At 48.9% G+C, this 24,755-nt stretch overlaps 12 protein-coding genes across 12 annotated transcripts; 5 read left to right on the plus strand and 7 right to left on the minus strand.

The window, feature by feature from the left end:
* Positions 1 to 233: 233 nt before the first annotated feature.
* On the minus strand, positions 234 to 932 carry FPRO_14089 (uncharacterized protein; the record flags this gene model as incomplete). The annotated part of the gene is made up of 1 exon (XM_031219075.1): positions 234 to 932. The coding sequence occupies one exon, from the start codon at positions 930 to 932 to the stop codon at positions 234 to 236; it is 699 nt and encodes a 232-aa protein (XP_031084870.1).
* A 351-nt stretch (positions 933 to 1,283) lies between these two features.
* FPRO_14090 (uncharacterized protein) lies at positions 1,284 to 3,966 on the minus strand (the record flags this gene model as incomplete). Its single annotated transcript, XM_031219076.1, has 3 exons — positions 1,284 to 1,395; positions 1,448 to 2,819; positions 2,871 to 3,966. 3 exons carry the CDS (start codon positions 3,964 to 3,966, stop codon positions 1,284 to 1,286), a joined length of 2,580 nt encoding a protein of 859 aa, XP_031084871.1.
* Positions 3,967 to 5,885: 1,919 nt separating this feature from the next.
* Positions 5,886 to 6,653, plus strand: FPRO_14091 (uncharacterized protein; the record flags this gene model as incomplete). Its single annotated transcript, XM_031219077.1, has 2 exons — positions 5,886 to 5,992; positions 6,041 to 6,653. The coding sequence occupies 2 exons, from the start codon at positions 5,886 to 5,888 to the stop codon at positions 6,651 to 6,653; spliced, it is 720 nt and encodes a 239-aa protein (XP_031084872.1).
* Positions 6,654 to 6,989: 336 nt separating this feature from the next.
* On the minus strand, positions 6,990 to 8,064 carry FPRO_14092 (uncharacterized protein; the record flags this gene model as incomplete). The annotated part of the gene is made up of 3 exons (XM_031219078.1): positions 6,990 to 7,392; positions 7,457 to 7,769; positions 7,818 to 8,064. The coding sequence occupies 3 exons, from the start codon at positions 8,062 to 8,064 to the stop codon at positions 6,990 to 6,992; spliced, it is 963 nt and encodes a 320-aa protein (XP_031084873.1).
* Positions 8,065 to 8,569: 505 nt separating this feature from the next.
* On the plus strand, positions 8,570 to 9,552 carry FPRO_14093 (uncharacterized protein; the record flags this gene model as incomplete). The annotated part of the gene is made up of 3 exons (XM_031219079.1): positions 8,570 to 8,834; positions 8,886 to 9,022; positions 9,076 to 9,552. 3 exons carry the CDS (start codon positions 8,570 to 8,572, stop codon positions 9,550 to 9,552), a joined length of 879 nt encoding a protein of 292 aa, XP_031084874.1.
* Positions 9,553 to 9,611: 59 nt separating this feature from the next.
* Positions 9,612 to 12,061, minus strand: FPRO_14094 (uncharacterized protein; the record flags this gene model as incomplete). The annotated part of the gene is made up of 4 exons (XM_031219080.1): positions 9,612 to 10,275; positions 10,327 to 10,719; positions 10,769 to 11,809; positions 11,853 to 12,061. 4 exons carry the CDS (start codon positions 12,059 to 12,061, stop codon positions 9,612 to 9,614), a joined length of 2,307 nt encoding a protein of 768 aa, XP_031084875.1.
* Positions 12,062 to 12,521: 460 nt separating this feature from the next.
* Positions 12,522 to 13,055, minus strand: FPRO_14095 (uncharacterized protein; the record flags this gene model as incomplete). Its single annotated transcript, XM_031219082.1, has 3 exons — positions 12,522 to 12,621; positions 12,672 to 12,871; positions 12,927 to 13,055. The coding sequence occupies 3 exons, from the start codon at positions 13,053 to 13,055 to the stop codon at positions 12,522 to 12,524; spliced, it is 429 nt and encodes a 142-aa protein (XP_031084876.1).
* A 601-nt stretch (positions 13,056 to 13,656) lies between these two features.
* FPRO_14096 (uncharacterized protein) lies at positions 13,657 to 16,269 on the minus strand (the record flags this gene model as incomplete). Its single annotated transcript, XM_031219083.1, has 3 exons — positions 13,657 to 16,044; positions 16,093 to 16,164; positions 16,216 to 16,269. The coding sequence occupies 3 exons, from the start codon at positions 16,267 to 16,269 to the stop codon at positions 13,657 to 13,659; spliced, it is 2,514 nt and encodes an 837-aa protein (XP_031084877.1).
* A 627-nt stretch (positions 16,270 to 16,896) lies between these two features.
* Positions 16,897 to 18,690, plus strand: FPRO_14097 (uncharacterized protein; the record flags this gene model as incomplete). The annotated part of the gene is made up of 5 exons (XM_031219084.1): positions 16,897 to 16,959; positions 17,017 to 17,122; positions 17,169 to 17,530; positions 17,577 to 17,974; positions 18,030 to 18,690. 5 exons carry the CDS (start codon positions 16,897 to 16,899, stop codon positions 18,688 to 18,690), a joined length of 1,590 nt encoding a protein of 529 aa, XP_031084878.1.
* A 471-nt stretch (positions 18,691 to 19,161) lies between these two features.
* FPRO_14098 (uncharacterized protein) lies at positions 19,162 to 19,584 on the plus strand (the record flags this gene model as incomplete). The annotated part of the gene is made up of 3 exons (XM_031219085.1): positions 19,162 to 19,280; positions 19,378 to 19,498; positions 19,552 to 19,584. The coding sequence occupies 3 exons, from the start codon at positions 19,162 to 19,164 to the stop codon at positions 19,582 to 19,584; spliced, it is 273 nt and encodes a 90-aa protein (XP_031084879.1).
* Positions 19,585 to 21,630: 2,046 nt separating this feature from the next.
* FPRO_14099 (uncharacterized protein) lies at positions 21,631 to 22,358 on the minus strand (the record flags this gene model as incomplete). Its single annotated transcript, XM_031219086.1, has 2 exons — positions 21,631 to 21,796; positions 21,853 to 22,358. 2 exons carry the CDS (start codon positions 22,356 to 22,358, stop codon positions 21,631 to 21,633), a joined length of 672 nt encoding a protein of 223 aa, XP_031084880.1.
* A 1,492-nt stretch (positions 22,359 to 23,850) lies between these two features.
* FPRO_14100 (uncharacterized protein) lies at positions 23,851 to 24,753 on the plus strand (the record flags this gene model as incomplete). The annotated part of the gene is made up of 2 exons (XM_031219087.1): positions 23,851 to 24,413; positions 24,462 to 24,753. 2 exons carry the CDS (start codon positions 23,851 to 23,853, stop codon positions 24,751 to 24,753), a joined length of 855 nt encoding a protein of 284 aa, XP_031084881.1.
* Between the last annotated feature and the right edge of the window lie 2 nt (positions 24,754 to 24,755).

Below are 24,755 nucleotides of genomic sequence, written 5' to 3' on the forward strand. Positions count from 1 at the left end.
GGGAAAGGAATTCGAGTCGGTCCCAAGAGAGAGAGGCTCCCAAGCCTCGGGATGCCAACTCTCCCAGGTCAGTAATTCGAGAGTTGGGGAGCAAAGCTGAAAAAGACTTTTGAAGAAGCCATTGGTGGGGTTAGGTCACCGTGGTACGACACGCTGACTATTCTCTTGGTCCCAAGAGCCTACCAACCTCACATTCATCAGAACGGGAGATCGCAAAGGCCAGGACGGTGGGGTCAGAGAGGCTCCAGAGAAAAACTCTCAGCGAGAAGGGTGTCGTTGATGAGAAGGTTATGGGCTGTGGAGGAGGCCAAGAGCAAAAAGGTGTCTTTATCAACTGGGAAATTGCAATCCCAAACAAGTGTCTCGAGGTTGCGCATGGCCTTGAAATTGAGTGCCACGGAATGTTGGATATGTTTGAGGAGCCTTGCGCCTTGTTCCTTGATTTCAGCAGTTCCTCCGTACTCTTCACCGGGATCTTGTTGGAACCTGCGCCAAACGCTAGGGTGAATATCGCGAACCTGGTATGCGTCAGGTTTGAAGGTGAATTTCCGTACACAGTCTGGAATACCGGGGACACTGCAGCCCCCAAGCATCCCCTGGGCAAGATTGAGTAGAAGCCTGATCTTATTGGGACTGTAGTCGAATTCGAACTCGGAGAATTGGCAGGCACGAGAAAGCCCGCAGCAGTCAGAATTGACGCGGGCAAGCTCTTGCAAGGCTTCCTCGTCTTCAGCGACAAAGCTGACGATCTTGGCCAAGATCTCGTTGGGCATCTGAAGCAACCGGCAGCTGGACACAGGAGGCCGACCTTGCATGACAGTATCTAGAAGCAGGGGTTTCAGGCGGGGTTTAGGCTCGCCTTGATAAGAGTCGAGTTCGGCCGCCTCCTGGGCACCGTACATGAGGTTACTGACATCATAGTCGGAACGCATTGTAACACAAAGAATGAAGACGCAGGCTGTGATTATTGTGCAATTGATGTATCGAGAAGTTGGGATTCTAGTTAGGTCTCACAATGACGGGGGTTCGTTCTACTTTACCCGACTGGAACTGGAAAAAAGAAAGCCCATCCCTATCCCTACATAAGCCACTGCGTATTCGGCAGCCAGAAACCAGTTACTCATTGGTGTATTGTCACTGCCCTTATCACGTGAAAATGAGCCATACGCGCGCTGGAATAGCATTGAATTGGGTTCAGCACCAGTGAACACGTTAACGCGTCACTTTCGTGAATTGTCTAGCACAGCAACAAATCTGTATAAAAACTGCAGAATTACAGCTGATCAACCGTCATGGTGACAATTGGTACAGTAGTTCAATGTGATCTGACACGTGTTGGATAGGTATGCTGTTCCACATTTGCTCACTCCATCATTATCCTTCATGTGCTGGACACTGTGAAATAGTTAGCATAAACTCGTCATCGACCATGTAGGGGTTCACTTACGCATCCTTGATATCCTTGCCCTTCATTCCGAGACCATAGTCATCACACTTGAACTGCGCCGTGCAACCAGCCTGGCCAAACGACGCGAGCATGATCATACCGCTCTTGATCCTAGCATAGCGCGAGACATAGTCTTTGTATGTTGTCTCATCATCAAAACCATCGTTCAAAGCACGGTCGCATGCATCATCGATGCTGCCGCACTGGCTGGAGCCCTTGTTGTTCGCATCAGTCTGCGTCGGCAAAGGAGTCTCGAGAGTGACAGCGTCTCCGACACCTTGAGTGTAAGTATACTTTCCACCAGGGTAGTTTCCAACCTTGACTGTGCGGTCGGGATAAGAAACCACAGTGCCATCGTCGGTCTTGACGTAAGGCTCAGGATCGGGCTTCTCAGTCACCTTGGGCTCAAAAGCATTAGTAGGGATGGAGGAGGGGAAGGTCGTGTAGTCGGCGCAAGACGACGAGATCAAATCAGTGGAAACATAGAAGCCCTTGCCACTGACTGTAGTCTCACAGGCGCAGTAAGGATCAATGCCCGGATTGGCATGAATGATGCAAGGATACTCGCGTTCAGGCTCCTTAGTAGTGGTGGAAGTAGCAAAAGTAGTAGACTGCACAGAGGTCACAGTAGATGTAGGTCCTGCCGTCGTAGACTCAGCAGTTGTGGCCTCTGTTGAAGTCATCTCGGCGGTAGTGGTATCCTGAGTCTTCGTGGTCTCGGAAACCTCGTCGCTCGACTCTTCGGTAGTGGCAGACTCAGTGGAGGTCTCAGGGGAGGTCTCAGTGGTGCCTCCTGTGGTAGGAGTAGCATCAACATCGACAACGACTGTGTCGACTCCCATGCTCAGCTGAGGAAGCTCTGTCGTCTGAGTAGTAGCCTCAGTGGTCTCTGTAGATGTAGCAGCAGAAGTCTCAGTCGTTCCTCCAGTTGTTGGAGTTGCATCAACGTTTACAACTACCGTGTCCACGCCCATAGACAATTGGGGAAGCTCAGTAGTCTGGGTAGATGCTTCAGTGCTGGTGGCTTCCGTCGTAGCTTCACTGGAGGTAGTGCCGGTGGTAGGAGTAGCATCAACGTTCACTACGACTGTCTCAACGCCCATCGATAGCTGAGGCAGCTCAGTGGTGCTAGCCTCCGTAGTGGAAGCTGCGGAAGACTCAACTGTGGACTTAGCCTCGGTAGTCTTAGCTTCAGTGTTGGTCTCTTCCTCAGCAGTACTCTTGTCGTCGTCATCATCATCGTCCTGGTCATCAGGATCCTCGGGTGTCTGAGTTCCAACTGGTGTCGGTACACCTCCATTGATGACTACGGCTGATGGAGCAGGAGTGATGCCAGGGAGAGGGGGAAGGACGTAGCTTCCTGGTGCAGGTCCTAAATCTCCCGTCAGTACAAACGTTAGGCGGAAGAATTCAGTGGACTTACCAATGCCCCAAAGAACAATACCACCAGGACCATTGTCTTTACCAGCATGCTCACAAAAGATCAGACAGGAGGGACCAAAAAGAACAGGGACAACAACATCATTGCCATCACTGTCCTTGGTGCTGTGCAGGGTGTTGTCAGTAACACCGGAGATAGTCTCTTGGGGCTCAGCAGTGACAGCAGCAGGAGGAACTGTGACTGGGGCCTCGTCTTGCTTGGTGGTGGGCTGAGGATCAGTTTCATCCTTAGTCTTGGGGTCCTCATTACCTGAGTCTTCGGACTTAGGATCAGACTCTTCGTCTTTACTAGTAGGCTTAGCTTCCTCCTGCTTAGTAGTAGTAGGGTTGGGGTCCTCAGGCTTCTCAGTCGTGGATGGCACCTCATCAACAGGCTGTTCTGATGAAGTGGTGACGATAACGGGAGGCTGGGTAGTGGTGGTCTCTTCCCCGATAAATGGTTGGGAAGTGGTATCCTGAGGTATCAGCTGCTCAGTTGTTGAGTCCTGAGCAGGAGGCTGCTGGGTGGTTGTGTCAACAGCAGGGCCTTGCTCAGTAGTTGACTGAGGTGCAGGAGGTTGTTGGCTAGTAGTCTCGATACCAGGTGTCTGATCAGTTGTGACAGTATCAAGGGCAAGAGGTTGCTGAGTAGTTGTCTCTGCTACGGGAGGCCCTTGTGACGTTGTAGTGTCGAAAGCTGGAGGCTGCTGGGCTGTAGTCTCGGGACCAGTGGGCTGTCCCGTCTCAGTAGTGTGCTGTTCAACAGGGATCGCGATTGAAGATGTCGAGTCAAGAGGCGACTCGCTATTGGCAGTAGAAGTATCTCCAGCCGCAATGTCAGTACTCTTGGACTCAGGCAGCTCAGACAAGATTTCGGTTGAAGTAAATGCAGTGTTAGGAATCGGAACACCTGTGCTGGTCTCTGGAAGCGCAACATCTGAAGAAGTCGTCTCATCAAACACAAGAATCCGAGACGAAGTAGTCTCAAAAGGAAGAGGGTGAAGAGTCGTGGTGGTGGGTTCACCATTGGCTCCAGGAGTCTCGGGGAGTTGAGCCTCTACCAAAGCGGCGAGTGCCACAACAAGACCGACCAGACGCATAACGAGTGATTGTCTAGGCCTCAAAAGCAAAAGAGTGATTTAGTTGGTGTAGAACGAATGAAAAAACTCAGTATGAGTATGTTGGGCTAGGCCTACGCGAAAGAATTCGGACACAACAGATAGGTATATAACCCAGATACTAACTCAGGCTTACATCTCAGCTAAAGTTTCAAGTCCATAGTTTATCTAGGGGAGGAAATAAAACTTAGGACCTTAACCCTAAATGATAAAAATACTTAGGTAAATCTAGCCTAAACTTAGGGGACTTTTGACAAGTTTATTTTGACATCTTATAATAAGGTCCGGTGTTTTCTTGCCCCCTGAGGCTTATCCATGATGACAAGGCGCTATGGCCAGCCTAATCTTCCTAGTCCCGCAGAGTGGACATGCAACTGAAACGGTTCAGAAGGATTGAATCCTAGTTACATTGTAGGTTTATCGCCATGTTATGAGATCGGCCCGTGCCGTTCCAAGCCACATCTCGTCGGGTTCCTTTTTCCGTCTGATAAAAGTTTTTTGGATCCTCGCTTACCCCTGTGGATCGCTTCCTTTTCGATGCGGAGCTGAACTTGTAAGGTTGCATTGATGACGTTGGACAGCCTTGCAAAGGCCACTGAAGGATGCGCATGATTGATGAATCTCCAGTTTCAATCTCTTTCTTCTGCTCGACATGAATCGTTTTTTGTGGCCTCGCCATGGTTCGGGCATTTCCATTTACGTTTGTCACTGTCGCAGTGGGCGAAAAAGTCGTTCATTACTTCTTCGGCCTCAGATTGTGTCAAAGCTTGAGTGTTAATTACTTGTTGAAGCAATATCTTAATGTAAATCACTAGGTTAAATCAGTATTCCACCTAAAAACCATCGTCTCAGTCTCAGGTCTGTTCATCGTCGACTTCCACCATAACCAAAACGATAGTCAAGAGGCATGCTTAATCTTAAAGATGCTGTTACGCGTAATCCCATCAATTGCCGCTACATCCGTTCGACCCACGTCTTCAGAACTGGCCTATAAGATAACAGTCAAACCGAACAAGTGGGTAGAGGCACATCGAAAGTTGGACCCTTTGACCAACATATGCTCCATTCGCCCAAGATCTCCATAGCTGAGCGCCCTACTGGGCCAAACATGTTGCAACGCTTGATCCTTCGGGGCCGTGACATCCTCAGCCTTGCTATGGTGGCTGACTGTCACACCAAGCGAATCCTTCACGCTTATCTATGGATCGCAATCTAACCATCCCTTTCGTGGCAAAGCGTTCGGCATCGCGAATATTCGAGGCTATGTAAGTCCATGAGATTATGATGAACATCCATAAGCGCCGAGTGATACCTTGAGCTAACAAAATATTGTTTTCTCAATAGAGACCCATGATATACAATAAGCAAATGCAACTTTGATCCAGTTTTAGGATTGATCAGCAGTGAACTTAGCAATAAAGTTGGAATCCTAATTAACTACTCTGCATCGTCTTTCGAACTTCTCGTCTATCATTATCCGCGGACAAGCTGACGGGCTAGACGGGTAAGACGGAAAGGCCAGGATTTTCGGAGTTTTCGTGTCTCGGCTGACGATCTCAACTTCGTCCCGCCTTGCGAGTCCCATCCCGCACAGACAGATCATGCCAAGAATGAACAACGAACCCGCTTTTTCGCGATCCTTTCTATGGAACTCGTGTACTGCAATTTCATCCTGATTCCAGCCTTGACGGTTGATGGTGGGAGATTCCAGTGTTGCATGACTCTTGTCAGTGTTAGCTTACACTGGTATCCCTACTCTGTTTAGCATATATGTAGGACAGAGACTCTGAAGTCGTTCTCATCACCCATCTCATTGCATCAATTAATACAGTCTTTCAACCGTCTTTCGTTTTATACACTCGCTTAAACCGTCGCTCTTTAGACCTTTTCAGCTCATCATCATGCTGGGCTCCAAGAGTTTCCAGAACGGCTGTGCTAAGCTGTTGGCCTCGCTATTCTTCCTCCTTGCTGCTTCTCAGCTTTGCATCGCTGCACCCTACACCTCCCAGTAAGTTCAATACCTATAGTCATCTTTCAAAAAAGCTAATGCCACAAGGCTCGCTGTTCGTGATGATCAACATCTCTACGCCAGAGTCAAAACTCCTGAGCTAGAAGCCTATGAGAGCAAGCTCGACGACAGCAAGAAAGCTAACACATATGTCAACCAAGATGATACCAAGTTTGTAGACTTCACTGCTGCTGGAAATCACGTTGTTGGAAGCTCATCCTTCGCTGGCTGCTTCGGTGTCATCCTTGCCACCAAGCAAGGTGCCATTGTCGCCCATTACAACCTTGACCAGAATGGCTTGGACACAGCCAAGGAGAAAATTACCAATTTCTACACCGAGCACAACGACAAGGTTGGAGGCGCTGACGCTCATCTTTACTCTGCGATAACCTATGAGACTGGAGCGCTGGTTGAGGAAAACCTGTACAACGAGTACAAGAAGTTCCTCAAGGATCTTGTTGGAAAGGAGCCCCAGGACCATCACTACACTGAGGCTCTTGAGACTGTTTCTGAGGAGGATCTTGACAATGATAACTGGGATCCGGATGCAGTGAGCGGTGGTTTCGTCGTGGAGAACCCTGGCGGTGGCAATGCCGACACCAGTATCTTCTTCATTACCATTGAGCGACAGCGTGTCAGTGCCCAGGGGCCTGGTAAGTGAAGGCAGTCAAGTCTAGTTGTCACCTAGGTCCCAGATTCCGGGCGCTTATGATGTGGACCTTCATTCTTGCACCTGTCAACCATGTCAAAGAGAATCTATGGCAACTTCACCTTAGCCAACCTACCATTTTATTTACAAATGTCTCGTATCATGTCAATCTCATTTGTTTTTCGTCTTACAATCTAATGCCGTGATTAAAATAAGATCTTTGGAGATCTCGGAATAAAATTAGGCCCTGGATAGATAAATATTGACATAGATTAGAATTGAGGCTGGCTGATAATAAATGTGCCAAAAGAAGATACCGTCATAGGACATGTCGGCCATTTAGAACCACTACTTTCTTCGTTGAATACCCAAGCATTCAAGGAATGGACCATCGTGACAAGCCACCAGGTATGCTTGCTTCGTGGTAGACTCATTAATATGCTTAACCTTGCACCATGAGGGTACAGCAAAAGTATCGCGTGCCTCCCACTTGAACGTCATCGTCTCCCCCGTCGGCGTCACAAGTTCAGTGCGACCCTTTCCTTCATAGCAGTGATAGAGATAGGACTGGCTTTCTTGTGAATCCACTGTGGCACCAGGGCTGAATCTCTCGGCCTGAACGCCGAGGAATGTTGATAAAGGCTTTCCATTAGAGAGCTTATAGTGATAGATGGAGTAGTCGCTCTTATCTGCGTTGAGTTCTTTCTGAACGGGAGCCCATGGGAAACGGAACTCGCATGGGTCGCAATGTCTGACGGCATTAGCAAAAGCATCTTACAAAAGTATCTTAGTCCCGCAGGGTAGAGAATACTCACTCGCTGGGATAGCGTGGGTCAGAGTAGCCCTCAGCAAAGTGAACTGGAGCAAAGCGGAAGAGAGGTAGGTTCAACATATCCAACCAGACGACTGGCTTATCACTCTCGTTGCCATGATCATGCCAGTGCCAGATCGGTGTGATGACAACATCGCCTCTGACGAGGGGCATCTTCTTGCCCTCAACAGCTGTGAAACCTTCACCATCAATGATGAAGCGAGCTGCGAAGGCAAGATGTCTATGCGCTGGCGCTGTCTCGCCAGGATTGACAATCTGAAGACCTCCATAAATAGTATCTGTTGTGTATGGTGATTCTAAAAAGGTCAGTCAAATGAGTTCACCAACATAACTGATATACTCACGCATGCTTGGGTTTACTAGCATCAAGACTCTTCGCTCAGCCTTTTCTTCTGGCACCAGTTTGGCGGCTGTCTCCAAATGAGGCAAGGCTTCTTTGTATGTCCACATGTGAGGCTTCGCTGTGGGGGTTGGTGTCGGCGGTACCATCATGCTCATCTGTGACCAAAGAGGCTCCAAGTTCTTGGATGGTAGTTCGCTGAGGTACTGCTTCATCTCTGGTGAGTCGCCATCCGAGGCGCCCGATGCCATTGTGCTAGTATAATTCCCCATTATTTCTGCGGTTTCGTGGAAGAGTAAAGATGCTATGGATATTGTTTGTCACTTAGTTGGTGATTCGCAAGCGTCGTTGGAGTGTTCTGTAGATAACTAAATAGCGGGTTGATGGTCTAGGAGTGGACAACAATCGTAAGATCCCCGGACAAGAGAAAGCTGGAGAAGTAGCGCCGATAGGCAACTGAATTGCCACAACGGTCACATTGAACCGCGTTTAATCAGTCATCCACAACAGCCGAAGTCAATATCCGTCCTCGGGGTTGACTCCGGTGGGATCCGGGCACTCATCTTCCGACCGGACCGCGCTATGAGTGGCTACAGTAGTGGATCTCTACACAAACGGTCTCCGACAATCATCACGTCTTTTTGGAAACAACTATAACAGGTAGTATACAACCTTGAGGATAATACAACAATGAGAATAGCCAGTATTGCAGCACCATTGTATCACAGAAATTTCACATCTTCATTCTCTCGCAAAATGTCCTCAACAACTTGGAACCGCCTCATCCGCTTTGTCGATGACAACGGAAACGAGACCTTTGGAGATCCTGTCATTGAGAATGACAAGGACTTTTCTGAGAAGTTGGCCAAGAATGACCTATGGGCTGTTGAGTACAAGGGTCAGAGTCCTGTGGCGCAACTCACCAAGGGTGACAAGGTACATGTGAAGGCTGTAAAGGAGCTGCTGCGACCGGCTGATGTGCCTATCATCCGATGCATTGGCCTTAACTACATCAAGCACAGTAAGTGATGAGTTTCTCATTGACTGAACCTACACTAACTTGGGTGATTAGTTAAGGAAGGTGGCCGAACACCACCGCCTTATCCCTCATTGTTCATCAAGCCCTCTACCTCAATTGCCGGATTCAACGAGGATGTCCCCATTCCCAAGATCGCCCAAGATGGCACAATAGACTACGAGGGAGAGTTGGTAAGTATTTGGTCTATCCTTTTGCCGAGAAACTGGCTGACAACAATATGTAGGGCATCGTGATTGGCAAGTCCGGCAAGAACATCACTAAGGAAGATGCTCTCTCTTACGTAGCAGGCTACGTCGTCTCCAACGATGTATCCGCTCGAGCATGGCAACGAGACCCCAAGAAGGCCGGCGGCGTTCCTCAATGGTGCTTCAGCAAGGGTTTCGACAAGTTCGCACCCATTGGACCTCTTCTCGTCTCTCCAGCTGTCGTTGGTAATGCTTCCAAGTTGCACTTGACAACAACTGTCAACGGCGAGGAGAGACAAAGCGAGGGTACGAATGATCTCCTTTTCGGTGTCGAGGAGATCGTCAGCTTCATCAGCCAAGGAACAACGCTTGAGGCTGGAACCGTTGTTCTCACAGGAACACCATGTGGTGTCGCCATGGGAATGAAGGAGCCTAAGTATCTTAATGACGGCGATGTTGTAGAGGTTAGCATCACCGAGTTGGGAAGTGTTAAGAACAAGATGGTCTTCGAGTAATGGGTATATTAAAGCATGGTATCTGGGTAAATAGACATAGAAGCAACTTTTCCATTGTGTTATTCGTTTAAAAGCTCCCAAACTCCTTGAACATCGTTCAGCCATGACATATCATTTACATCCAAGTTGAACGCTGCAAGCTCCTGAGGATTAAAGTCCGGTATTGGGGTTTGAAACTCTTCGGCAAGTTGCTGAACAAGATCCGGAACTTGCATGTTCGGCATCGGTTGCTGAGGGAGGCCTGGGTTGTTCCCTTCGCCGAGTCTGTTAGTGTTCGTCGTTTCACGTCCCGGTGAACCACGAGGCGTTGCTTGCAAGATCTTTGAAGAAAGAATATGTAGCGCTGCAACGCACCGGCGAGGAGATTGGCCAAATTGCTCGTGAGCCTTGAGTACTGAAATAGCTTGGCCCCAAGATCTCCCGATTTCCACGGCCGAGAAGACATCTGGTCGAAGTTTGGCAGCTATCAAGACTGTAGCAGCGGAGTAGATGTAGTATACTCGATACCACCAGGCCGGAAGCAGACCAACGGTGCCATCTAGTGTTTGGTGCTTCACCAGAGTGTTGATCATATCCTGAGCTGTCGTGACGCAGAACATTGCGCCTTGTTGGACTACACGAGCTTGAAGATTATCATCCATGGGCTTTTTGTCCTGGGGAGATTGTGTGAGGCAGAATCTGGAAAGGACTGGCCGCATTAGCAAGATACGTGCATGGAGGAATCTGTTCATGAGTCAGTCGTTGTGGAAAGCCGTGGACGTAGATGACACATACCTCATCCGAAGAATTACAGCCTGGCGACGCGCAATTTCATCCTTATTTGACTCCAACAACTCCCACCTGATATGATCTGGTAGCTTTGACTGCCATCTGCTGATACAGCGATCCAGTTGGACCACTCTATCAAGGTCTTCGTCCTCGCCATCTACACCTTCAAGGTCAAAATGTGATTCCTTCTCCTTCGTACGATTTCCCTGTGAGCCGTCATAGAATGCGATCATGGTCTTGTGGATAATCTCGTAAAGTCGCACTGATCTCACAAAGAAGCTGTAATATTCCAAACCTTGCATTCCGTTCTGGGCGTTTGAAGTTTCCGCTGGATGTGGCACGTCTTTTGCGGGATACTGGGAGATCATGGCTGGGCGACCATGGGTTACAGATACCATGCTAGCCAGGTTAGCTAATTCAGAGCCAAGATACAGTCAAGTGTACTCACCGATCCATCAGAACACAACCATACCATATCCTGCGCAACAACTCTCGCTCGCCAGGATCCGAACGATTCGCTGAGGTTTCGGGCAGGTGAAGTCCCAATCCCTGGGCCATCCTGATGGCAGAGCCAATAACCATCCATGTCTGATGAGGATTATATGTACTTTGAAGATACTGGCTCGTTACTAGTAGACACTGCACCAACTCGAGAGATCCGGGTTCCCAGGGGCTCATTGGCAATAACCCCTGGGCCCTCTGAAAGAATGTCTCACTCGACTGTTCTCGCTGTTCTAACGAATGCGATTCGACGAGTTGGGTGGATAGGGCTAGGATGACGTTCAGTGTAGCAACAAAGACTCGCTCATTCAAGTCCATGGCCGTTCCGGAGAATATTGCATTATAAGCACGAGTCCATCGGTTCCTGTCCAAGAACGGATACAGCGGATCAACATAGAACCAGTACAGCTCTATAAGATGATCAGCCTGCCTCCGTGGGGGTAGAACGTATGAGAAGTCTGGTGATGCGACTGAGGCAGGGCCCATGACCCCAGCCGACCGAGATATATTTGATGCATTGTCACTTGAGCTTGTAGACTTCCCTAGCTTCACGTCGATGGCTTTTTTGATCTGAGCGGTGAAAGAGCCTGCACTGCTCTTCCCAAAGAACTCTTCAGTACTCGTCCCCTCGTCGATGACCGCTGTCATGGAGTCAACAGCAGAAGGACTGTTTGAACACACTGAAGCCCCGACATTACGTTGACCACTATGTGAATCTGGCCTGGTACCGCTGCCGGGGGTAGATGTCACTGGGGAGTGATGATGTGGCGGTGGTGGCGGCGGCAGCGACAGAGGCATAGACCGTCGCGGCTGAGGCTCGTATGTATTCACGGCTGGTAAAATCGGAACAGGCGGGCTTGCCATAGAGGGAGAACTACCCTGTCTTTGGGCTGGCAATGCTTGTGCTGGAGGACCAACAGGACGTCCATTCTGAGTAGCAGTGAATGGCGCTGCTATTGGCGGGCGATGATGTATGAAGGCAGTCGAACTAGCGCTAAAGTTGCACTTGTCCCTCAGGGCCAATTTCCTACTACAGGAGCCACAGACTGCAGCGTCTTAGCCTTTGTCCCCTGCCCTCCTGGGGCTGAGTGAGCTCAGTGTCTGTCTCACCTGGTCGTACACCGTCACACTTGACCTTCTTGGCTCTGCAGTTATCGCAAGCGACATCAATCTTGAGGCGTTTGGCCCCACTCTGGCGATTGGCAGAGGCACCGTCATCTGTTCGTCGTGGAGGCTCCATGTGTAGGTAGCTCCAGTTCCGTATCCGAAGGGAATGTCGCTGGTTGTTGGGTCGGGAGAGGATGGGTTTTCGGAATGGACATGAATTGGTTCGGAACGGGGGATCCCCAGAATTAAGAGATAAGATTATGAGGCTGGACTACGGCTAAAATCCGGGGAGCATTAGCGGGGGTCTCAGAATCTTTGCATTAGCTTCTATCGGAGGTCGTCGGTAAGTGGTGGCATACCGGATACCGATACTTACTGACTGAGCTGAAGTGACACTATTAACAAGATAATTAACCGCTACAAGTGTTTAACTGTTCTCGTGACTAAATGGCAATATTGCTTGTATCTCCTTTTGGCTCAATAACTCCAGCCGAGGTCTGTTGATGTCTCCTAAACCAATCGGTGGCCCTTGTTCTGGTCCATCACCAGGCAAGGTTCCCCTCTTTCTCCGCATCCTCAGTCTCTTCTACGCGTCACTTTCGCATCTCATGCCACTGACCCGCGTCTTTGACTGGCTCCACCCAAGTTGGCCGATTTCTAACAAAAATCTCATTCGCTGGTTGGAAGTTGAGGCTAAACCACATTTTAGTATGAGTGCACCAAGCATAGGGTAGCTAACTTACCCTTGGTCCAGCAATGGGAGTCGGATCATGTAGAATTTACCCTTTGCTGCTGCCGGAATAGTCCAGAGTGTGCATCCACATGTACGGCAAAATGCTTTCTCTTTAGAACTTCCGCTAGATGTGTCGGAGAGTGAGTACTTCGTGATAGCATCGTCTGCCGTAGTGGAGACTTTGACATCTTGGGCAATGAATTTTCCAATCTGTCAGGCACAGGTTAGCTTTCCTGTCAACAGCCCGTCGATAAAGATTTTACACCAGTTGATGTGTGCCACCAGCCCCTATGCAGCAATGCTCACAGAAGCATGAGAGTACTGTGACTGGTTCTGATGAAGTTGCAAACTTGACGTTGCCACAGAGGCATTTCCCTGAATATGGTGCTGGCATGTTTTCGGATGATGCTGAGCTACGAAAATGGCTGGGTGAAGAATACTTCCTCTATGTCAAGCATAGCCTTCATCACTTAACCGTATTATAGCATTCTGGTGTCTGGAAGTGGTGTTACCATACGCACTTACACATGAGCCCCGGAAGAGGTAGTTTCGCGACCCCTTCCGGATTACCTCCGAGTCAAACAGCGTTAATCCAAGTCTCGGACCCGATCCGAGGAACAGCTGACTATTGCCTAGTTACGTAAATGTTAGGTTCCGGGTCTCTAGTGTACCGATGTGTTGGTAACGTTCGGTCCCGGACCAAGACCTGGACCCAGATCTAGCAGCAGAAAGTAGCGCCTCCGAGTTAGTAGAGGGGATTTCTGGAAGGGATAGGTACATGATGAATTGAAGCGGAGTCGAGACTCTCATAGCAAATTTGGAGGAATTGGCCTACCAGTTCTTCCAGTGACATGAGCCTATTAGCGACCGATACTTAAGTCATTCGTCGAACTCTAGGCAAAACACGCAGCGATTTTCAGATTTTACCCCCTGGGATGTTTTAGGACAAATAAAGCGACCTCTTGATAAATATAATAGATTTGAACTTTCTAAATCTATGGATCGAAAATAGCCTTGTGCACCTTCACCACAGTATCTCCAACAATATCGGCTGAAGAGACCCCCAGTGAGAAGCGATACTCGCCCTCATCAATTACCCACTTCTTCAGTCCAGTATTGAAATGTGCCAAGTCTCTCTGTTTCACCAAAAGTTTAACCAACTTCGTCTCACCGGGTTCCAATCGTACCTTCTGGAAAGCCACGAGAGCCTTGATCGGATGATCAGGAGACTGCTCAGCTGGGCCAGCATAAACCTGCACTAATGCGCCGCCAGCTTGCTTTCCAGTGTTAGATACTTTAGCAGAGACATACCAGTCGTCACCCTCGCGAGAAACATTGACCAGATCATATGTAAAAGTCGTGTAAGATAGGCCGTGACCGAAGGGAAAGTTGACCTTCTCCTGAGAGAGCCGATCAAAGTGACGATATCCGACGAAAACACCTTCGGCGTAAGTAACCTTGAGCTGTCCATCTACATATTCGCCAGGAAAATTTCCGTGCGCGGGACAGTCCTCAATCTTTTTGGGGAAGCTCACTGGTAGTCGACCTTCAGGATTGACAGCTCCTGTAAGGACATCCGCGATAGAGTAGCCGCATTCTTGGCCCGGGAACCAAGCTTGTACGACAGCGGGGACTTGTTCCAACCAGGGCATAGCGATAGCAACGCCGGTAGAGTTGACAACCACGGTGTTGGGGTTGACTGATGCCACTGTAGACACAAGGGCGTCTTGTGTGCCCTTTCGAGGAAGATTGAAACCATCTTGATCTCGACCTTCAGTCTCCCATTGAGGATCATGCCCGGTAAACACAATCGCGTAATCAGCAGCCTTGGCTACCTCCGCAGCCTCTCCGACAAGATCTGCATCGTGGTCGGATTCCAGTGAGAAACCGACACGAACACCACTGCGACCTTCAAGAATGGTAAGGCCGATCTTGGTAGGCGGATCACTGCAGATTTTAAGGCGATAGGTCTTTCCTCCTTCGAACTTGTGGCGGAACTCAGGCTCTGGAGCAGCGAGGAACAGAGAGCCCATGGGGTCAGTGCAGTTGGCAGTCTGCTCATAGATGATCTCGCCATCAACATAGACCCTTGTAGGCCCCAATCCGGAGCAGGCGATGTAGTGCTCTCCTGTCTCAGCCGGTGTAAAGTCACCGACAATCTCAAGTCTCCTCCAGAGCGACTCTTGTGATCCGAGAGGCGAGTATGCTGAAGTTGGCTGTCCAACAGTAGATACAGGCTCAGATTTACCCTCCTTGAATAGCTGCCGACTGAACCCGGGCTTCCCATCAAGACCCACGACTTTACCGCACAGACCGTCAGGATGAATAGCAGGAAGCAGGCGCTCGCGATGAGCGCCTCGAGCATATGTGAACTCAACGTCGTCGCCAAGGGCCTCGTGCAAACCTTGCCAGGGAGTGATCTTGCGGTACGCATTGACAGCCGCACTACCTCCTCCGTGGGCCATGGCATCTTTAGCAAACCCGATAAGAGCAACCTTTTTCTTCTGAACCTTTTCTTTGGTCAGAGGAAGGAGGTCTCCCTGATTCTTCAGCAAGACAATACCCCGTGCGCCGGCCTCGCGGATCATGCTTCGCAGTTCGGGGGTATTTGTGTTTTGACCAAGAGCGACAGAGTGTAACTCTGCTTCACGAGACTTGAGCTTCAGCGCCCACTCAACAACAGACTTGGCTCGCTCGTTGATGGTGCTTTCTGTCAATTCTCCCCGCTCAAGTGCCTCCTTGACAGCATCTTCCTTTCTTAGCCGGGGAGGACCAGGCATCTCCAGGTCCAAACCAGCATTGAGCGCTGCAGCGACGGAATTCGTACCGCCCCAATCACTCATGACAAGGCCTTTCCAGCCCCATTCGCCGCGCAAGACCTCTTGTAGAAGCCACTTGTGCTCATCGCAATGAACGCCATTGACATGATTATAAGCTGTCATGATCGCCCAAGGATTCGCTTCCTTCACAGCGATCTCGAACGGCCTGAGGTAAATCTCGCGCAATGCCCGTTCATCAATGGTCTCATCAACAGTCGTACGAGCTGTTTCTTGCTCATTGGCCACGAAATGCTTTATCGTAGCAGAAATACCGAGACTTTGAAGTCCTTGTATGACCTTTGAAGACATTTTACCGGTGAGAAATGGGTCTTCACTGTAGCTCTCAAAATTACGACCACCAAGAGGATGGCGATGCATGCAGACTGTTGGACCGAGCATGCAATTTACTCGCTTGCCTCTCGCTTCAGCACCTAGAGCCTTGCCAAATTTCTCGGCAAGGTCTAGGTCGAATGTCGCTGCGAGATTACATGCTGCTGGGAAACAGGCCGACTTGATGTCGAGATCTGTTGCTGCTGAGCGAATTCCATTTGGTCCATCGGCAGTCTTGATTCTGTTAGTAAGTAGTTGGACGAGACAAGAGACCGAGCTCACCTTGATCGAAGGAACTCCCTTTTCTGGATAGCCAACGGTTTCTGAGAAGTTCCGACCAGCTAAGAGGGAAATCTGATAAGAATTAGCTAAATCCGCCTTCAGACGGATGATAGTGTAACGTACTTTCTCTTCCAGTGTCAGTGACTGTATGATCGCATCAATATCTGTGTCTGCCATTTTGTCGTTGTTTGCCTCGAAACCACTAGGGCAAGGACGGATGCTGATACTCGCGAGTAATAAGAACGCCCGGATCTCTTCTCTCTGACTTGCGTGCGGGTCAACGTCGGGGAACTGTGTCGCCAATTTTGTGGAGGTTCTGAGGGGGAATATCTCCAGTCTGGTACTTGTCCAACTGGTAGTAAAGCATCCACCAGGCTTTGACGAGCTTCGGCAAAGCGACAACGGAGACCAGAAAACTGGTCAAAGCTCGAGTCATGAGCGAGATGGTGCCCAATCAGCTGAACGCTGCTTCGGAAGACACGGCAATGGACCAATGAGAGCCTAGTCCGAAGTCTCGGAACAGCTGGGAATAGCGTCGGATCCAGACCAAACGCGTCCAAGCCAAGACCCCATCAAACAAGTTGTCAATCTCTTCGAGCGTCAAAGAACGCTCCAAGTTTCCCCATGGGGTGTCAGTTTACCAACGCGTGGGGTAGCATTGGATCTGCATAATCATTTTCTGTTTTGGTAGGCTCAGATATAATTAACCTCAATGACCCTGGTGTTTTGGGTTTCTGAACATTCATCATCAGTCGCTGATTGACGTTGGGACTTCTGACAAGACATCGATCATCTCCAAGAGTCATGGGTTCCTCACCAACAGAGAAGAAAGGTGCTGCCGCGGCTGCCGGCAATGACCTTGCAGCAGTGAGTTTATTCCCTGAGATGCGAGTGATGGGCATTGGATGCTAATATTCTTGTCAGGTACTCCCCGATGATGCTCGACCTTGGTATCGCGTACCGCATCTCCTGAAACTCAACCTTCTCCTTCTAATTCCTCTCGTGTCATCAGGCGCAATTGGTTATGATGGTATGTCCAGCGCGCGACAACTTCATCTCCTTACTAACATGCACAGGATCGATGATGAACGGTCTTCAGACCCTCCCTCAATGGAGAGGCTACTTTGGACAGCCCGAAGGCGCCATGCTCGGTGCTCTCAACTCCGTATATCCAGCCGGAAAGGTCATTGCCCTTTTCTTTGTCACCTACGTATGCGATCGATTCGGTAGAAAGACAGCCATGATGGTCGGAGCCTTGACTTGTGTCGCTTTCGCCATCATGCAAGCTGTGTCACAGAACTTGGAGACTTTCATTGCGGCGAGAGCTATCCTTGGTTTCTTCACAAGTTTCTTGGCCCAGCCTAGTCCAATCCTCATCACCGAGCTTGCCTATCCCACGCATCGAGGCAAGCTTACCGCTCTGTACAACACATCCTTCGTAAGTACCCACTCTTCATACCCAAAGTCGCCCACTGACTTGACAGTACCTCGGAGGTATCATCGCCGCATGGTGCACATACGGAACCTTCAAGATCGACTCGACATGGAGCTGGAGAATCCCGTCTCTTCTCCAGGGAGCCCTCCCCTTCATCCAACTCCTCGCTGTGTACTTCCTCCCCGAGTCTCCCCGATGGCTCGTCGCCCACGGCCGACGCGAAGAGGCCCGCAAGATCCTCGCCACGTATCACGCCGGCGGTGACGCAAACGCTCCACTTGTCAACTTCGAGATGGCGGAGATTGAGGGTGCTTTGACGCACGAAGCCGATGCCATGTCACAGAACTCTTGGCTCGAACTCGTCAGAACTCCCGCGAACAGAAAGAGAACACTAATTGCCGTTATCGTCGGGTGGTTCGCTCAGTGGAACGGGATCAACCTCGTCAGGTATGTTGTCTCACCTTGACCCCGCGTTTATGTGTCTGTCTAACGTCGCCTGTAGCTACTACCTTGTTCTTGTCCTCAACACGATTGGTATCACAGCTGCCAAGGAACAGACTCTCATCAATGGTCTTTTGCAGATCTCAAATTGGCTTGCTGCGATCTTTGTCGGTGCTATGTTAGTCGACAGACTCGGACGTCGCACTCTGTTCCTTCTCTCGACTTGTGGAATGTTCGTGTCGTACATTATCTGGACCGCTCTCAGTGCTTCGTTTGACAGTACCCGAAGTCCAACTACCGGCAAAGCCATTGTCGGTTTTGTGTTCATCACCTTCTTCTTCTACGCTATTGCTTGGGCCCCTCTTCTCCAAGCGTATACCGTTGAGATCTTCCCGTACACCCTTCGCAGCCGCGGTGTCTCCGTCATGTACGTCAGCACATTCGTCGGTCTCGTTGTTGGAAACCAGGTCAACCCGATCGCCATGAAGAACATCGGTTGGAAGTACTACATTGTCTTCTGCTGCATTCTTGCCTGTCTCATTGTCGTTATCTGGTTCCTTTTCCCCGAGACAAAGGGTCATACTCTGGAGGAAATTCAAGCCATCTTTGAAGGAACATCTCATGGGGCTCTTCATGCTGGTAAGCTGGATGATATTGAACATGGTAGATTGGATCAGGATGGCAAGAAGGATAAGAAGGTCGACCAAGTTGAACTCGCTTAGACAGGACAACCAGAGTCTTAGATTTAGTAACAAAAATAATAGCCGATGGCAACTATTGACCTTGACTATGGTAATCGGTTCGAGCGTGTTGATCCGAGTTCCAAGAACGATGTTCCGATGGCGACCTGCCGAGTGTACTTGGGCGGGGTCAAAGCAGATGCAGGAGTTGTCTCTGTGACACGCCGGAAGATCCATCGAATGAGTGATTGCCATGTCTCCCTCATATAGTACCAACACGGCTCTCGGGGGGTTTCACATAGCATGACCGATGGATGCACTGTGCCTCAGACAACGGTGATACCTAAGACACATTCAGTTCGTATCTTCTCTTGAAACCTAAGTTGTGATCTAGTAAGAAGGACCCTAATCGCCTATAAAGACGAGAGCTGCATCCCCAGTGCCCATTCAAAACACATCGCCTCCAACAAAGCCGAACACCCAATCCATAATATTATCAATCTTTGATTCATCATGAAGTACTCAGCCGTCGCTCTTCTCGCCCTTGCCCAAGGCATTGTCGCTATCCCGTCCCTGCTGGGGCAGATCAAGCAGAGCCAGTCCAAGGCTCTGGTGCCTGATCAGGAAATATCGTTAGTATCTCCATATCAAACTACCCCATCATGTCTTCTACTCCAATGCTTAGTCCATTCCGTCTACAAGATAGCAATGCTTCTTTCTGACACGTAGCCATAGTCTTTCTATCAAGCTTTCGCAGATACCTATGCACAGGGACATGCCCCACACCAAGAAGGAGAATGTATGCTGGCTCCTATGCGCTTCTGAGGAGATTCAGTGCCCAGACGAGTGGGTAAGTCGATCTACACCACCTTTGACTGTTGGCTTGCGCTAATCAAGAGAAAGTACTCCTCTCACCAAGTTAGATCACCTTATTGACCCCAATGTGATGGTAACTAACGTTGAAATCCAGGGCGAATGCTGGACCTGTTGCCACGATCTGGAAACGTCACACTGAGCAGCCTCAAAGCAATGCCTTTGGGTATTCTTGCCTCCCAATAGTACAGGCTTGAATACAAGCCTTGGAGAACTTTCCACACGCCACTCATTTAGTTTGTCTTTATTTGTCATACTTGAAACTGTCATTCGCTTGGTAAATCAAAACATGCAGTGAGAGAGCTATAGCGCTATTCTGATACAGTTCGGGAGGTCTTCTGTGCGCAACAGGTCACATCTAGGTCAAGTATAGCCAATATAATTTATTATAGCCTCAGTCTACTCGTCAACGTTCCTTGTGACACCAAAGTATTGGTTTTCAATTACTGAAATCTGCATACGTCTTAAATCATCTGACTGTTGTTATGTAGCCCTTCAATGCAGTGACGTGACTTCATAAGCAAATCCCGAAATGCTCGTATCTGAGAACGAACCTCAATATTGAGTGGTATATAAAAGCTTTTAAGGAACTGATCATGAAATCTGTGCCACACTGGACTATTGTACACTGAAGCTTTGGAAACAGTAAGCCTGCATCTTGAGGAGTGTTTCTAATGATGTTAAGTTGGAGGGCTATAATAGGGGATTAAGGTTGCCATTTTATCCCTTGAGGAAAATATTTAGAGTTCTATTATATATTAAATATAATTATTATCAAATAGGCTTATAAAACTTATTTTAAATAATTATATTAAGTAATTAATATATTGCCTAAGTTAACTTTAATAAGAGTATTATTTTAAGTTAATAAACCCTATAGCTAATAGCTTATATCACGCGCCTTACACGCTCTGGAAACAGAGCACCCTAGCCAACAAGCTTCGGAACGGACGTAAGGTTTGCTGAGATGTAAGTTCTCCATCAACACATCCGACTTTGAGTGTAGGCACTGTGTGCTGTCCGTTCTCCTGGCCATTTTGAGGCCCAAGATCTAATATGACCTGAAGGCTCAATGCCGCTCCTCACATAAATCAGTGCAAATGTTGTGCTACTGGGGTTGAACCCTCTTTCAAGCCCCCATACTTGTCACAGATCATAACGATATCTTTGTTTGAGTTATGAAAAAGCAGATATGACAGACTGTTTTACATAAGACACTATTTTAATAAAGGTTGGATGATATAAACCTTGCACATTGGGGCTTAGCAGAAAAGATACCAATCACAGCTTGATTTGAGTGGAAAATACTTTGCTTTCGATCTATCCTCACAACCTATCTCGTATATGGAGGTTGGACTCTTTAAAAAATCCCGTTTTTGCCTTGGCGTAAGTAATTTTCTCTTCTTCATTCTTTCCAAGCCATTTGTAACGCTAGTGATCATAGATATGGCGCGCTTTTCAGAGTGCCATGCCCACATCGGGAAACCTGGGTGTCGCTTTGAATGGATTCCGAGAATGATGCGATGGTTCCGATGCGCTGTGCAGGGGGCTGAAACTATTGCCCACCATCTTTGCTGTTACAAACAGGGTAGTCCAGGATCCAGGACTCGTGCTGTTGTCAGCTCATCGTCAAGTGCGGCATTGGACAATGAGGGCACACCCCGAGAGATGGTAATCTTGATGACTTACCTGACATCTAGGGCGCTAAAATCTTCATTTGTGGTAAACTTTGCGGTATTACACACATCGGTGGATTCGAGGTCTCGACGAGGATAGCCCCGAGAAGCGGTTGCTTGCCTGCGAAGCGCACAACATGGCCGACGACACGTGGTCTTCATTCATGAGCGAAGTGAAAGTCGAGGCACATGAGAAACAAAACCCACTTTCTGGCCCAACAATTGTGCTCCTCGTGACAAAAACGATATGCCGGTTGCTAGTTGGTAATTGCGCAGAGAAGGAATGATCAAAGCATGCAAGGGGGTTCTTAAAGTTAATCACAGAACAGTAAGTTAACAACCAATACATTAAAGTATCTATATAGAGGATGATGAAACCGAACAACAAGGGTACATTATGAACGATGAATCACTTCTGCGCCACTTGGATTAGTTAATGGTAAGTAAGAGTCCAGCCGTTCTCATGTTCATCTTGCTCAAGGTAGACCTGGGAATCGCCCTTGGCATTTCGGAGTCCAACAATGAAGGAAACAGTCTCAGCACAGTCTACACCCCCGACAAGATGCACGTCTTCCTTGCGGTCGTCCCAGAAAGAGAAGCTGGGGCCGCCAATAGATTTCTGATCGTCGAAGGGCTTGACGGAGTTGTATGTTACATCGTTCTCGGGAAACCAGATAGAGGTCGTGCATCAGCTTGTGCATCGCTATTCTTGACGAAGAATCTTCGAGAGTACCGAGGGCCTTGACGCCAAGACAGATTGCAGTTCTTTGCGTCTGCGGGGATGTTCTTGAAGAAGATCACTTGCTCAACCTGAGACTTGTCCTTCCAGGTCTCGAGATGCACGCCGTTGACCGGGCCACTAGATTCGTCGGGATTCTCAGGGTAAATGTCGTACAACGTGGCAGGGACGATGGTCTTGACCGACGATGATGTTGTTGTCGCAGTGGGCTTGTCCTTCGCCTTTTCGGGAGTTCCGCCAGAAACAGCAGTGGGTTTGGCACAAGGATCGTGATCGAAACAGCCGACGTTAGTGTTACAAGAGTAGTACCACGTACCAGTCGCGCATTCACTGGTCTGTTGGCGAGCGACATGAACGGGAAGGGCAATTGCAGCAGAAGCGAGAAAGACCAGCGTTGTGACCGCCTTGGTAACGGAAGGCATTGTTGCGGTGTGAACTTGGGGGGCTAAATGACGAATCTGGGGTCGGTGAGTGAAGAGTTGCGAGTGCCAGTAGAGCTTACACGTGTTGCCTGTGAGTGTTTTGTTGTGATGGTATTTCGAGAGACTGTTGCTTTGAGGGCGTATAATCATCGTCTTATAGAAAGTGTTCCTCTCACCTAACAGATGTTTTGAGATGAATCACGGAGCGCAATGCTTGACGCAATGACGAAGTGTTGGCCAAACAGGTTTTCAGCGGCGCATCACTAGCACAGCGCTGACTCTGAAGCTGTCTCGAATACGATCGTTCTCTATTCAGTGCAAAGAAAGTTTGGAGCTGCAGTTACGTTGGCTTAGTCGCGATCCTTTTGCCTTAGCAACTTATCATCCTCAACTCTTTTAGAGGCTGGATGGATAGCAGCGGGACCTGGCACCTCAGCCTCACACTTGGGAAGTAAGGCTGCGCCATATTCTGTAAATTTTCATTCTTAGAATTTGAATGGCTAGCATTTAAAGATTGTCGCCTTATCTCAACACCCAATGTCAAGACTCTAACGTCATGGTCCAGCCCACTTTGGCACATTAACAACGGCATAGGCTTTTTCGGAACGGCTATGAGGTGTAGTCCATGTTCTGGGGCAGCTCCAGATTATTGAAAGCCTCCACTGTACTTCGTAAACCAAGATTCGTGTGTGCTCCCGCGGTAGCAGTACTCGACAAAGACTTTTGATACCTGGTCCACAAGATGGCGCTCGCTCTGGCCAGCCCGTTATTTGTGCTGAGATCAACCCTCGATATCACTACGCGCGTGAGGAGAGACGTCAAAGCCCCAATTATATTACTTTGAATGTGTCGTAGCAGTCCCCTTAGAGAGTCATGAAGCTTGACGGTAATTACCAATCTCACTCTCAACTGAGGCTATCAAAATTAAGCTATTGGTGTCTGTATTAAACATAACCTCCGCTTCAATTGTCCAGAGCTGGATGAGATGAGAATCGCCTTCATCTATTTAGCCTGGAGTTTTGATGTGATGATAATTCAGTGCTATCGCATCAGGTACCCCCAAAGCTCGTCGCACGTAAGCCGGGGTTTAGTAATAGCCCCGACTCTCGAATCCGGCAAGAGTTTGGCGATCAAGTCAATCAAACGCCGATGGCAACGGGATAATAAGTATAGAAAAGGCTCTTCTGAGCACTTTTGTCCCAGGATGAAAGAAATACGCCATATCATGGGCGCTTTACCGCGTCTGGTCGTGGCGCTGAGTAAGATTCGTTCATGCTGTCACGTCTGGTTTATCATCAGAAGAATCCTTAGTAGATCGGATGAACCAATCATATCATGGTCAAACATCATCAATCGGTTAACGGCACCACTTCACGGGTATAGTCAGATATTCGAAGCACTGGAGCGTAAGTCTAGTCATGTCTCTTACTATAAGTTGGGACTGGTGTCCTCGTCACATTAATGTTCTGTAATCTTAAGGATCTACACCAAAATGACTGGACCCCAGATCTATACCCTCAACAGCGGCAAGAAGGGCGTTGAGGAGCATCGCCTCGACTACCAGCACATCACTTGGTTACATCTTACGAAGACCTTGATCCCTGAGAACATCAAGTCATATCTCAACTCTCTTGGGCGTCCACCCGCGGTAGCCGATGTTGGAACTGGTACTGGGGTCTGGCTACGAGACTTCGCACCAGAAGTCCACCAAGACGCTCGTCTCGATGGGTTTGACATAGATGACTCAAAGTTCTTCTCCCCCACTGAGCTTCCGCCAAATGTCAACTTGTCATTCGGGAATGTCTTCGAGCCAATCCCCGAGAATCTCGTGGGGAAATATGACTTGGTTCACGTTCGACTTCTGATGGTCGCCCTAAAAGCCGGAGATTGGGCGCCAGTAGCAAAGAACCTTCAATCACTTCTGCGACCAGGAGGGTACATCTTGTGGGATGAGACAGGATTCACCAAGTTTAATGCTGTGCCAATTACTGAGGCATACCAGAAATGGATCAGTACGGATGTTCGCTACGGGCTATCAGTTGGGCGAGATGTCACGTAAGCATTCCCTCCAGTCGTCATCAAAGATCCGCTGACCTCCAACAGTAGCCCAATGCCACTCGAGGGGCACTTCAGAAAGGCTGGTTACGTCGAATGCTCACACATTGACTTCAGTAGCTTCAGTGAAGGGCCTGAAGTTCAGAAGAGAGCTGGAGATACGCTTGTCAACTATGCACGACAGGCTTTGAATGGTATCGCTACCAAAGGAGAGTTCGAATGGATTCACTCCCATGAAGATGTGGAGAAACATTGCGACATTCTGCAACAAGAGGTTGATGACGGTGTTTCGGTGATGGGATATGAGGTTCGGTGGACTATTGGACGGAAGCCGGAGTAATG

This window comes from Fusarium proliferatum (genome assembly GCF_900067095.1).
Source record: "Fusarium proliferatum ET1 genome assembly, contig: FPRO_scaffold008, whole genome shotgun sequence".
Taxonomy (NCBI): domain Eukaryota; kingdom Fungi; phylum Ascomycota; class Sordariomycetes; order Hypocreales; family Nectriaceae; genus Fusarium; species Fusarium proliferatum.